The sequence below is a fragment of the Meles meles genome, chromosome 18 (genome assembly GCF_922984935.1).
Source record: "Meles meles chromosome 18, mMelMel3.1 paternal haplotype, whole genome shotgun sequence".
NCBI lineage: Eukaryota > Metazoa > Chordata > Mammalia > Carnivora > Mustelidae > Meles > Meles meles.
The window spans coordinates 30,097,540-30,112,024 of NC_060083.1; the positions used below are offsets into that span (position 1 = coordinate 30,097,540).

The following is a 14,485-nucleotide window of genomic DNA, read 5'->3' on the forward strand; positions in this document are numbered from 1 at the left end:
TTTCCAAAAATAACATTATAACTATTATTAATTCAGACAAGAGGTTTTATAACAGCAAGTTTCAGCACAAGTACTTTAAAGGTTTTTTTCTGATCATGCTGAAAAATTTATTTTTATATTATCAGCCTTATGGTTTCACATGGTGAGTAATAAACATATGTTTCTTTATATTCTCCTAAAATTACCAATAAAATGACAAAGAACAACAGAACAAGACAGGAAACAACAGTGAAGTAGGAAGGACAAACTAGTAGAAACGGACAGATCAGAGAAAGCTGAAATCTAAGGTTAAGAGAAAAGAAGCCACAACAAGCTGATTTGCACACCAGAATCCTGGAAAGCATCAGAACTTTTCCATCTCTGAAGACGGGGGCGCTTGGTGAATGTGAATACTAAATGATTTTGGTTTGTGTAAGACACTTTTGATTCCCAAATTCATGTTCTCTGTTGTCTGTAAAGCTGAGTTTCCCACGCTGCCAGAAAGAAGCAGCTAAGCTTCTACTCAGACCAAGGTCAAAATTCTACAGGACTATTTTATTCTGAATAAAAACTAAAGTCCTTATAATATCCTACCGTAGCTTTCCATGATCTTTCTCTTTTCCTCTCCCAACTTCACCTTCTGTTATTCTACTCCTTCCTCTCTCACTCTGCTTCCAAGAACTTTCTTGATATTCCTCAAACAGGCCTGATAGACTGCTGACTATTCCCTTTGTTTGGAGCATCCTTTCTCAAAATATCAGCATGGCCATCTCCCTCACTTCCTAAAAGTTTGTTTAAATGTCACCCTATGTATGAGTCCTTATTTAAAATTGCAAAATGCCCAACTACCTCAACACTGAGCCCCTTTGCCCTGCTCTATTTTTCCTTAGCAGTTATCTTTTAACATACTTCTGAACTTGCTTATGTTCATAGCTGACTGTCACTCTCAGTAGAATGTAAGTCCCTAAATAATGATGATCTTGTCTTTGTTCACTGAAATTATCCCAAATGCCCAGAATAGCACCTGGCATGTTAAAGTCAGTCAGTATTTCCTAAATGAATATGTCAAATCTAAAAGGTATACAGGATAGAGATGTTGGGGTTGCACTAATAATACTAAATCCTGTACTTTGAAACAAGCATCTTTATTCATCAGAAAGTGGTATGGCTACCACTTTATCTGTCCAACAATTTAACACAAAAAAATCCTAAGAGATCTAAGATCTGGGAATGACGAAAGCATATGTTAGTTCAGAAAACCCTGGATTGAGAGGAATATATTTTTATTTTTAAATCTATTCACCAATGCCCAGCACTAGAAGCACTCTATACTCTATAAACTAAGGTTGAAACAGAAGCCATAAAAAAGATAACTGGTATTTTCTAAACCCGTTATCAAATATCATACATGCCATTTTTATTCCTAATATGCCCTAGATTTATCCCCAAAACTAAAATCCCAAGTCGACAAAGACTTTCTTCCATAAGAACATGGGGCTATCTAGTCAACAGGGATATGTTTTTGCAATTAATTGTTAGGATAGGGTGCCTGGGTGGCTCAGTCTGTTAAGTTCTGCCTTCAGCTCAGGTCATGATCCTGTGTGTTGGTCTCCCTGCTTGTTGGGGAGCCTGTTTTGCCCTCTCCCTTTGCCCCTACCTCTGCTCCATCTCAAATAAATAAAACAAACAAACAAAAAAAAAAAAAAACCACAATTTTTAGAATAGTACTGTTCTATAAATGAACATTTATTTCTTAACAGTAGCTTTATACCTTACCATGTTAGACCCTAAATAACTATTTTTTGAACTATTAGATTTTAACATAAATACTGTGAAAATAGTTTTTCCAACTACTTTGACATAGATTTTCTTATTTAAAACTTACATTTAATCTTATAAGATAAGAAATGAAGGGTATGTTCTCTTTGATGTGCAAACTATGCAGAAAAAAATGGTTTGCTAAGATAATATATAGCAAAGTTAGGGCTAGACAGATTTTAAGTACGTATATTCAAATTAACTATTCATACGGTGAAAGTGTAAAATCCCACTACCCCTACCCCTCTCCACCACCAACCTCAAAGACACTACTACTCTGTGAAGGGCTAAATAACACAACTCTGTTTTTCATATTAAATTGTCCTCTAGCAGAAGCAGAAAAACTGCCACACTCTTTACATAGGTAGTTAAATTAGTGTGCAGTAACATTAAAAGGACCAATCCTATTGCATGGGGCTCTATGAAGAATAAAAATGAGTAAAGCAAATGCAGTGCCTAAAGACAACTTGTTATTTTATTGAACGGTTATCACAGACATTGGGATATGCAAAGAATTTAAATGTAGTTAATAGTATCAAGAGTATCAAGTCACAACAAATATTAAAATATAAATTATTTACATTACACATCCTTCTATATTTCAAAATAATTAAGAATAGAAAAAATTGTGATTTTTAAAAGATGCCAAATTAAAAACTCAGTCACTTCATCACTATCCAATTATATAGTATACACATACTTTTGTGAAACAGGAATAACACCTCTCCTTTTCTAAAAGAAACACAGCCAAATGGTTAACCACAGAGATAGTTTCAATCAGATATAATGCTAAATACAGACCAGCTGGAAGAGGATTAGGTACAGCCATGAACAGGAAGCTTTGCAAAGCCCAAAGCAAATTGAAATTATTTTTATATTATTCATTAATTGTATCTCTTTTCTTTTACTATGACAACATTCCATCCTAAAAATAATTATGTAAGATTTATTTAAGAGAGAGAGAGAGAGAGAGAATGCCTGTGCACATGAGCAGGGAGAGGGGCAGAGGGAGATGAACAGAATCTCCAGCAGACTCCCCATTGACCATGGAGCCTGACAAGGGGCTTGATCTCACCACCTGAGAGATCATGACCTGAGCCAAAATCAAGAGTCAGGACACTCAACTGAGCCACCCAGATGCCCCTCCTGAAATACAATTGTAGAGAATTTAACATACCTTAGAGTAGCACATGCTTTTAAGCCTTTATTCAATAAAATTCTTTCCAGACAAGCTATGACAATATTTAAGATTGACATTTATAAAAGGAGATAAGCTACAGAAGGAGATGTTAATAAATGAATTCAATAAATTTTAAAAATCCCCTATTTTCGGGGCGCCTGGGTGGCTCAGTGGGTTAAGCCTCTGCCTTCGGCTCAGGTCATGGTCTCAGGGTCCTGGGATCGAGGCCCGCATCGGGCTCTCCGCTCAGCGGGGAGCCTGCTTCCTCCTCTCTCTCTGCCTGCTGTTCTGCCTCCTTGTGATCTCTCTCTCTGTCAAATAAATAAAAATTTAAAAAAAAAATCCCCTATTTTCAATTGTATCTTTTCTTTTCTTTTTTTTTTAAATATTTTATTTATTTGACAGAGAGAAATCACAACGAGGCAGAGAGGCAGGCAGAGAGAGAGGAGGAAGCAGGCTCCCTGCGGAGTAGAGAGCCGGACGTGGGGCTCGATCCCAGGACCCTGGGATCATGACCTGAGCCGAAGGCAGAGGCTTTAACCCACTGAGCTACCCAGGCACCCCTAATTGTATCTTTTCTAATATCATCTCCAATCTTCAGAATCAATCCTTAAACTGAGTCAAGCTTGCTGTCAAAAGTAAAGCTTTATTGTATTATCAAATAAGATTTACTTAAAAGATTTAGAATACAGTAAATCAAAAGTTTATTTCATCATAGACTTCCATGAAACAAAATGACTAAAACTAACTTTTAAAGGTCAAATAACACACTCTATAAACCTTTTAATATATACAAGAAAAACTGGATATATCACTAATACAACATGGGAGCTAGTTCTACTGATGAATGCTATGGTTAAAATACCCTGATATATGTGGCCTTACTACCAAACAAAACATGATAAATATGCTCAAGTATAGTTCTTCCTTGCTCAGGGTTTAGAAATGTTTCCCTCTGATTCAGAACAGAAGACCATTTTAAGCAATCACAAATACTACTAGAATTAAGTGCTAAGCCCTTGAAAAATGATATTAAGAACTGTCATGTTTCTTTGCAGAAACTCTGCTATCTTTAAAACTTACAAGGTCTTAAAAGCCACTATTCTAAAATAGATGCTATCATTAACTAATAGAGAAACTAAAAATAACTAGAAGCAAAAAGAGGATAGCCACAGATGTGTATATCGTGTATATATGGCACATATGCTATGTGCCACCCCAACCTTTCTCCTTGAACAAATACTAAGACATTTAAAAAGGAATTTTGCTTTAAAGTAGTTGCTGAAAAATCTCGCATCAACTGCTGCACACTGGGAAGGTGTTTAAAAATGATGAATCCTATTACTCTGTCCTAGCCAGGCAGCCAACATCACCTAAAATTAATTAGAAAAACCAACAATATTGCTTTCTTTTGTTTATTCACCTATTATGGAAGCACAATGCCACCTTTTAACAGCAATCAATGGAAAACTTAACTCACACCAAACGGAAATCGAGTTTTCACTTGACATAAATAAAACAAACATCCAAGTTCCTCCTTCATCACTTTCTAAAAAGACACACACCTGTCAAAGTCAATTTTTATTTAAAAAGTTTCTTTTTAAATTTCTGCTGATACATTCTTGCCCCTCTATGCCTCTATATTACTCCAACTGGGTTAATACAAGTTTTCTCCTAAGCTTGAAACACTTGATAACTGCCTGACTGAATCTTTAAGCAGGCTCCTAAAACTGAATTCACAAATTTATAACGTATATGCATTACAAGCACATAGTTAAAAGTTGTATTTCTACACAAAGGCATAATGGAGACACAAAAATTTCCCAATCCCTCTCCTTCAAGATAACAAGAGATTAACAGCTTCTTTCGCTTTAAAAAAATTATAAAAATTAAGCTTAAGATTTTGTCCAAAGTAAAAAAGTAGAAAAGCAGCATTCAGATCTGTTTTTCCTCTTTCCCTCATAAAATAAATATGCTGGTCTTTAACACTTTTATTACTCCCCTACTTTAGTATTCAATGTGCTGTAAAGTTCGTCAGCCTACTCTTCATCCACAAAATCCATACATTATTCTTTACTCTGGTTCTCCATCCCTAATATATTTTATGTATACTTCTATCAGAGAATTTAACGTTACTTTCCATTAGATTACAATTTCATTTAGGGCCAGGACCAAATTTACTTTAAACTCCCAACAGTGCCTTATAGCATTTTGCATATTAGAGAAACTTCAGTTTTATTCAGTCTGATAAAATATGTTTTTGAGGAGTATGATCTTTCAAAAAGGGTGAAAGAACATAAGAGTTACAACAGCCCCCTAACTGCCATATATTTAAATACGCTTTCAAAACTCAAGAGTATGGAAAAAAGATTAGAAATTTACAATGTCTAGTAAGAATTCAAAAATTTATTTATATAGGGGCACCTGAGTGGCTCAGTGGGTTAAAGCCTCTGCCTTTGGCTCAGGTCATGATCCCAGGGTCCTGGGATCGAGCCCCACATCGGGCTCTCTGCTCCGCAGGGAGCCTGCTTCCTCCTCTCTCTCTGCCTGCCTCTCTGCCTCCTTGTGGTTTCTCTCTGTCAAATAAATAAAATATTTTTTAAAAAATTATTTATATAAAAAATCTAGACTATATAAAAAATGGATTACTCTGACTAGAAAAATCTTTTTTTTTTTAAAGATTTTTAAAATTTATTTGACAGACAGAGATCACAAGTTGGCAGAGACGCAGGCAGAGAGAGAGAGAGGAGAAAGCAGGCTCCCTGCTGAGCAGAGAGCCTGGATGCAGGGCTCTATCCCAGGACCCTGGGATCATGACCTGAGCCGAAGGCAGAGGCTTTAACCCACTGAGCCACCCAGGTGCCCTGAAAAGATCCTAGTTTTAAAGCTAAACGATGCTTCTTTTAAAAATTTAAGGTTGTTTAAATGCCACTGAGAGAATATTAATTCACAGAACTTATTTTAATGACAGGGAATATCATCTGACAAATGATCCTCACAGCTTCCTATCTCAAGTAACATTAATAGCTTGACCAGAATCACTAAATTACCCAAACAAGATCCTTTTAACATATGGAAACAAACAAACAAACAAATCAAAAAACCGAAACTTCTGCCTTAGCATAATGCTAACACTAAACCCCATGCCAGATATTTTACTGGATAATAAAATAGTATGGGGGAATCTCCCTAGTAAAACTAATCAGTAAACAGGTTTAGCCTAATTTAGTAATCTATCCTAGAGTTCAAATTTCTATTAAAAATGATTCATAGTATTAAAGCACTTCAACACTATTAACATTTTGGGCTTTGTTGTTGGGGACCGTACTATATATATGGTAGGATATTTAGCAAGCCCCATGTTGTGACAACACTACCCCATGTCACCTGAAGGTATGAGTGGGGAAATAAGAAATTGCCCCAACTGAGAACTACAGCCATAGAACAGTTAACTACAAAAGGAAAGAATAAAACCAAAAAACTTCTAACCTATCAAGTACAGAACAATTATATTCCATAAATGTTTTAGTTCATGTTTCAAGCAGCTAAGCTGAGGGCTTACTTTTTTGTGGTATTTTTCATATTCTAATCTACTATAACAATAAAAAGGATTCATCTAAAAGTAAATTGTGACACAATATACATTTAGTACTAGTAAAACCAAAACAATACTTACATGAGACATAGAATTTAAAAAAAAAAAAATTTTATTCATTCTTTTCCTTTCTTTTTATGAAGTAGAAAAAAATGGTGACCAGGAACAGATAGAAGCATATCATTTCCTTAATTTACATAATCATGACCCAGCACCATTCTACTCTGCATGCTACCTTTCTACATTATGCTTCTTCCTTCTCATTCTTATTCAGTGAGAAAAATGTCAAATAGTATCAGAACAGATTCTAAGATTAAACTGCATTAACTTCTAAGAGACCTTCATTTCATTTCACTTGATGTTCATTCACGCACACATGCAGCTAATACACTTAAAGTTATGGCTAGGACTCTTGGATCTTATGAATATGATGTGCCCATAAAAACTCACCCTTTAAGTTTGTAAAGCTAAAAATATTCACAATGCTACGTTTTATATACATTAAATAAGAAAATAAAATCTAGAAAAAAAAACAAGTTCTAAAATCAGTAACCCTAGGGCCATACCGTTGTTTCATTTATCCCAACATTTGCTGAATGTCTACTATGGACCTAGAATTCTTCTAGGCATGTATATGTGTGTGTGTGTATGCTGGAGAAATACAGCAGTAAATAAGACAGAGAGTCCCTGCCCTCATATAGGTTACATTTTAATGAAAAGATCATCAACAAATACATAATGTAATTTCAGATGACCTATGTAAAGAAAAAATAAATAATATAAAAATAAAGAAAAAATAAAAAATTTTTAAAAAGCAGTGTACAAGATAGGCAGTGATTTGGGGAGTGAAGAAAAGTCATAGTTTAGATAATAGTCAGGAAAATACCTCCTGAGAAGATAACTTTTCAACAGGGCTAAATAAGAAGAGGTGAACTGTCTCCCCATCTATAATACAATTCTAAAGGTCATTAGGAATGAGGTTGGCTTTATGAAGGAAGAGCAAGAAAGTTGATGTCATGAAATCAAGAAGCAAATGGAGTTAGTAAATAAGAGTGAAGAACTAGCAGGAACTGGGCACAATCTTTCAGATAAGGAAAGAGTTTGGATTTTATTCTAAATGTAAAGGAAAACTACTCAAGGGTTTTAAGCAAATGAGTAACATAACATTTAACTTATAATGATCACTCTACTATGTATGTAGAGAAGTACAGAAACAGAAAGACCAACAGTAGTTCCAGACAAGAACTGAGGACTTTTATAATACCTCCAGTACTCAGATCTTTTGAGATTTGTGTCCAAGACATCATTTGCTTTCATGAGATCTCCTGACTAAAAACTCATAAGCTAGGTTTCTTCCATGATCATAAGGGTATCCTGAAGTCCCTAAGTTTCAAATCCAGATTAATTTTAATTAAAAAAAAAAATACTAGAGTATGTTTAAGATTCAAAGAGCTAGATAAGGCACAAAGGTTTATTCACTAAAACAATGAAGAATATAATAAGAGAATAAACCTTTAACAGTAAGGAAAATGAGATAGGCTGAGGCTACAAATGGGCTACACATTTTACTTAGTCCCAGGGAAGCTCAAAATCAATGAAACAGCAGAGAAAGGTCATGGCCTAGAATATGCAAGAGGGGGCCAAAGGCAACCTATATAAACAACAGGAGAGCCAAACTCTCAAAAAAAAAAAAAAAAAAAAAATTAGAGAAAATTTGGACCTGTATCTCCAGACAGAATTGAAAAATAAGAGCTGAAAATGGAGGAGTAAGAGTTCCTTCTCTAAGAAAAATGAATAAGCTACCTGATGAAGACCCAAGATCTGACATCTTCTTATCCTGGAATTTAGGTACCAGGCCTCCCCTCCAGATCATCCCCAACAGAGTTATCATAAAGCAGTATACAGAATTAATATGAAGAATATACTAAATTATTTACTAAATGAATAAGGCCTGCCAATCAGCTCCCCTAGTCCTTCATTCTAAAATGTATGAAGACGAGCACAGATGGCTGAGCCAGTTAAGCATCTGACTCTTGATTTCAACTCAGGTCATAATGTCAGGATTGAGAGAATAAGCTCTCCTCTCCCTCCTCCCCAAACATTGGGCTTGAGTTCCATGCTGGGCATGGAACCTCCTTAAGATTCTCTCTTTTCCTCTCCCCTCCACCCTCTCAGTACATCTCTCTCAAAAAAGAAAAAAATAAGTGTATGAAGAAATAATTATTAAAAAAAGGAAAATAAAGTAATTCTAAAGAAAAAATTATAGAGCATTAAATAAGAAGGGGATGCTGTTTTTTAAAAAGCTTAGAAATAAGAAAACATAACATTAAGGCTTCAAGAAAGCGTTAGAAGAAACTTGAGGAATCCTTTTAGAATACAAAGGAAAAAAACAGATGGGAAATGAGAGAAAATACAGAAATCCAACATATGAATTACAGAGGTTCCATAGAGAATGGGGTGGGGGGGGGGATGATAATTTCTCAGAAGGACAAAAAAAGAATTCAAACTGATCGAGTTCACTGCAAATGCCCAATAAAGACAACAAAGGATCACTATACCTGCACATATTCTTCTGAAATTTTAAAATTCTAAGCTAAAATCAAGACCTTAAATACTTTTGCTGACAATAACCTTTGCACACTATTTGGTCTTGCACTGGTAAGAAGACAGATATTTTTAATGAAAATAATGTTTTGTTGGTTGATTTTTACCTTTTAGAAAAATTTATAGATGAAAGTGCCAAAGATTTATGAGACAAAATATAAATGTAATCAGGGTAACATAGTAAAGGGCGACCCAAAAAAGCTTCCCACCCCAAGAATGTTAGACAGAAAGTGGACAAAGACAATCCACAGAATGGAGGAAGATATCTTTAACAAATGTAACTAATATAAGATTAATAGCCAGAACGTGCAAAGAACTGGGGGGAAAAGTGAAGAAAAATAGAGTATAGACAGTTCACAAAGGACGAAATCTAAATGTCCAATTAACATTTTAAATGATGCTTAATCTTGTTAGGAATCTGGAAAACACATATAAAGACAGTAAGATGCCATTCTGTATATAGAAGATTAGCCAAATTAAAAGTCTTGTAATACCAAACACTGAGGAAAATACCATTCTCATCCTCTGCTGGTTGATGAGGATGTAAACTGGTATAGGTAGAGAGCCAACCTGGCAATGACCCCAAGGCCCAGCAATTCCATTTTTAAATGTATTCCCTGGAGAAATCTTATACAAATACACAAGGAAATATGTACAAAAAAAGCTTACTGCTACATCCTATGTAACTGGAAAAACGCTGAAAATAACATGTCCATCTTTAAGAAAGTAGATAAAGTATGTATTATTCATAACAAAGAAACACTATAAAGCAATTAAAATGAACTAACTAGAACTACATGTATAAAAACATCTATAGAAATGATATAAATACCAAATTTAGGACAGAGGAAAGAAAAATGGAGGAAGAAAAATTGTACGCAGGAGTTCTAATTATATGCAAAACCGTTAAGTTGGAAGACAGATAAGGGCTATTATTTTCTCCACTTTTTTTTTTTTGACTAATATTTCACAATAAAGAGGTTCCCTGAGGAAAAAAATACACTAAAGAAGTTATGCAAAACTAATACTTAAAGGATTATTATAAATCCAACCCTGAAACAATTCTGGAGTCCTAGTATCAAGAACTTAAATCATTTCTACCCTTAAATTATAAATAGCGACTATTAAAAAAATACATACTCTGTAACTGATGTTACACTTTCCTGTCCAAAAGGTCCAACCGGATCATCCTTGAATTTATCACTTGGAAGCTGAGGTGGTAAAAACTCTACATCTTTTTTCTTTGGGACCTTGTAATATTTCCAGGCTATATTAGCTTCATCTTCTTCCAAGTTTACTGCTGTACCAACATACACTGTAGGTTCTATCGCTTCCTGGAACTGAGCTGGGAAAGACTGGGATAAACTGTCTATCCTATCTTCCATTGGTTTAGAAGGAACCAAGGGATCTGGTGTTGGCATTTGATAAAAATGCTGACTTTGAGGAGTTGAAGGTGTTTTAGTCACTCCTTCATCGACCACGTCACATGGGTGAGGACTAAGTGGAGGTGGCTGAGGCGAATTTGCCATTTCGGTGCCATGCATCTGAGGAGTCTTTGCTACATCATTAGTTCGGATATTTGAAAATCTCACTTGACTGTCTGGAGCGGAGATCACAAGTCTTTGGCTAGCTGAATCTGTATCCATGCCAACATCATCACTAACAGATACACGATGGTGAAAAGGAGTCAAGGGGCGTTTCTGTGGTTTTTCACTCTTTTCTTGTTTTTCACTGGTCTTGTGCTTAGGAAGTACTTGTTGTTGCTGACTTAAAGATGGTGCCTGTCCTTGTCCAGGATTTCTTGGTTTGAGATTTTTGTGCCTAAAAAGTTAGAAGAATGGTTATAGTATAGCTATTACATCAAAGTACACAAGTTAACAGTATTAGACAATTCATGTATTTGTTTTTTTACATATAAATCTAAAAGTAAATGATCTGAATTTACACGGAAAATATGCTTTGTTCAGCAACCTGAAACTACGAACTTCAGAAAGATTCATAAAAGCCAATTATCTTCTGCTCATTTAATAACTATGTGATCAGATAACAAAGATGATTTACCTTACATAACCTAAATACTTTATTTTATTTAAAGATTTTATTTATTCATTTGTCAGAGAAAGCGAGAGAGCACAAGCAGGGGGAGAGACAGTCAGAGGGAGAGGGAGATGCAGGCTCCCCGCTGAGCAGGCAGCCCGACGCAGGGATTGATCCCAGGACCCTGGGATCATGACTTGAGCTGAAGGCAGATGTTTAACCAACTGAACCACCCAGGAGCCTCGCACAACCTAAATATTTCAGTATGTGAATACACAGAGATAAAATTCTAGTTATTTTAAGATAAAAAAGTACAGAAAGATCTGAAACTCATTCATTCATGAATGTACCTGATATTTCAGAATAACTGTTATAAATCAGTGGCTTGGCTGAGCTCAAACATCATCTACAATCCTATAGCAAACAGCCAAAAAACTTATTCTACAGAAATGAAGTTAAATCATTCTGGATAGCACTGCAACAGCTTGATGGACCGCACACAGCACCTACCTTCCTTCTCCCAAGTCTTACCACTACAAAAAGAATCGGCTAACTAGAAAAGAAACTGACTAAAAGAATTCTTTTCCTCATAATGTGAAGGAATTCTGAAACTGAAAAACTTAAAACTATATACCTAAAAACCTAGTAATTTTGTTCAGAGTTTAAGATTTAAGTGTAGTAAAAATACCGTACACCTTGAGATTTCTAAACTCAACTGACAATGATGTATATAACGTATTTTTTAAACTAAGAAACTAAGCAAAAAATGTGGAGAAATATAAAGTAAAAGCATTCAGTATTCATTAGATTTTGTTTTGTTGTGTCAGAGATAACCAAAAAGTATGAAAAAGCAATTGTAGGTGCTTTTTTGAAGAACCCTCTCTATTCAGGGAACATGCCGAACATGCCTCCGTACACAGTCTAGGACATAATTATATGCATAAGGGGAAAAAAGCATGGAAGTTATCAAAGAAAATTAGGATTATGTCAAAAAGATACACAAAAAAATCCACATTAACTTGTTAACAAAATCAAAGACATTATAAGAAAAGGAAATCATAGAACAGTATCTAGATATAGAATATAGATGGAAATAGATATAGAATATAGATGTAAATCATTAACAAAATATTAGCAATCCAATAATTTATAAAAGTATAATTCATCATGACCAAATGACAGCTGTCCCAGGAATAGAAGGTAGAACATTCAACAGAAATCAGTATTATTCATCAAATTAACAGAATAAAAGAGAAAACCATATAGTTCTCTCTATAAGTACAGAAAAACATATGGCAAAATTCAACACGTAATTCATTATAAGAAGATTCAAAATGCAGACTAAAACTTAATCTGATAAAAGACATCTATGAAAAACAACTATTATCATACTTAATGATAAAAGACTGAAAAATTTATCCCTACAACTGGGAACAAAGCAAAAATATTAATTCAATATTTCTATTCAATAACTATTGAAAGTTTTAGCCGAAGTAGTAAGAAAAAAGAGATTATTCATAGTAAAAATGGTAAACTTTACAATGAGGGGTCAAAGCTGATCCATCACCTCCTCAATCTCAACTAATTATTAAAAGTGAACAAACAGGGGCGCCTGGGTGGCTCAGTGGATTAAGCCGCTGCCTTCGGCTCAGGTCATGATCTCAGGGTCCTGGGATCGAGCCCCGCATCGGGCTCTCTGCTCCGCAGGGAGCCTGCTTCCTCCTCTCTCTGCCTGCCTCTCTGCCTACTTGTGATCTCTCTGTCAAATAAATAAATAAAATCTTTAAAAAAAAAAAAGTGAACAAACAGACATTTGTCTTCTGATGTGACACAATACAAAACAACACAGCACCACTTACAAAGTATTCTCCTCAAATCCTGAGGTGTGCCTTGGTGCCTCAGTGGGTTAAGCATCTGACTCTTGATTTCAGCTCAGGTCAAGATCTCAGGGTCCTGAGACTGAGCCCAATGTCAGGGTATGTGTGCTGGGCATGGAGCCCACTTAAGATCCTCTCTCTCCCCCAACCCACAGCTCACACATTTGCTCTCTCAAAAATAAAATTTAAAAATTTTTAAAAATTGAACATGAATACATTAAGCCTCTAGATCAGCAATGTCCAACAAAACTTCCTGTAATAATGGAAATATTCTATGTGGCTACTGAGGACCTGATATGTGACTAATTCAACTGGGAAACTGAATTTTTAAGTGTATTTAAATCCAAATACTTTAAATAGCCACTAGTGGTTACTAGCATAGCTAGAACTGGACATCACAGCTCTACAATTAACTTCCATTTACAGAAATGCAAGGGATAAAGGAAGAAATTAAATGACACACGTAAAGAACAAGTTATAACATATAAGACAAACTGAGAAATCCAGAATGTGGAACATTCCACAGGATAACTGACATAGCTTCTGCAACCAAGTCAATGGCATAAAAAATGGTGTAGGGGATTACAAGAGAAATCTAGATGACTTAACCAAATGTATACTCCCTGTTCAGATCCTTGTCAAAACAAACCTACTACAAAAAGATATTTCGGAGACAAATCTGTAGACGGTATGAGATGATACTAAGAAAATACTATTCTTTTTATTAGGTGTGATAATGAAATTACAGTTATGTAAGAAAATAAAATATTAATAGATAATTAATAATAAATTATTAGAGTTGTATATTGAAGGAGTGAAATGATACTTAATATTTACTTTAAAAATTTTCAGCAAGGTGTGCTTGGGTGGCTCAGCTGGTTAAGTGCCGGACTTCAGCTCAGGTCATGATCTCAGGGTCCTAGGATTAAGCCCCACATGGGGCTCGCTGCTCAGCAGGGAATCTGCTTCTCCCTCTCCTTCTGCCCATGCTCTGTCTCTCACTCTCTCAAATAAATAAATAAAATCTCTAAAAAAAAAATCTTCAGCAAGAGTACAGCATAGGGGAATGCCCAAATAAAGTATTATATCTTCACAGTATTATGGAGTAGTATAAACTTAACACAGAGTGGGGTCCATATGTGCTAACACAGAAAAATACCCATGATTACTGTTTATCAAAATAAGAAAGCTGCAGAACAGTATACATAGCATGATGTCATTTGTATGAAAGAAAGCAGGCAGCTCTGCATATGTATATGGGAGAGGAAATTCAGTTTTTAATTTTATTTCATGTGCATTATTTGAATTATTCAAATTTAGCATTTAAAAAATTTTTAATAAAAAAACTGGTCATTAAAAAACAAGCACTAGTTTATTCCAATGTAGAATAATCCC

At 35.0% G+C, this 14,485-nt stretch overlaps 1 protein-coding gene across 3 annotated transcripts in view; it reads right to left on the minus strand.

The window, feature by feature from the left end:
- MED13 (mediator complex subunit 13) overlaps nt 1-14,485 on the minus strand; it is a 104,440-nt gene that overhangs the window by 43,088 nt on the left and 46,867 nt on the right. For all 3 annotated transcript variants that reach the window (XM_045986033.1, XM_045986032.1, XM_045986034.1), the window contains exon 9: nt 10,317-10,997. In XM_045986033.1, coding sequence (XP_045841989.1) covers nt 10,317-10,997 — 681 coding nt within the window. The remainder of the gene's footprint in view (nt 1-10,316; nt 10,998-14,485) is intronic.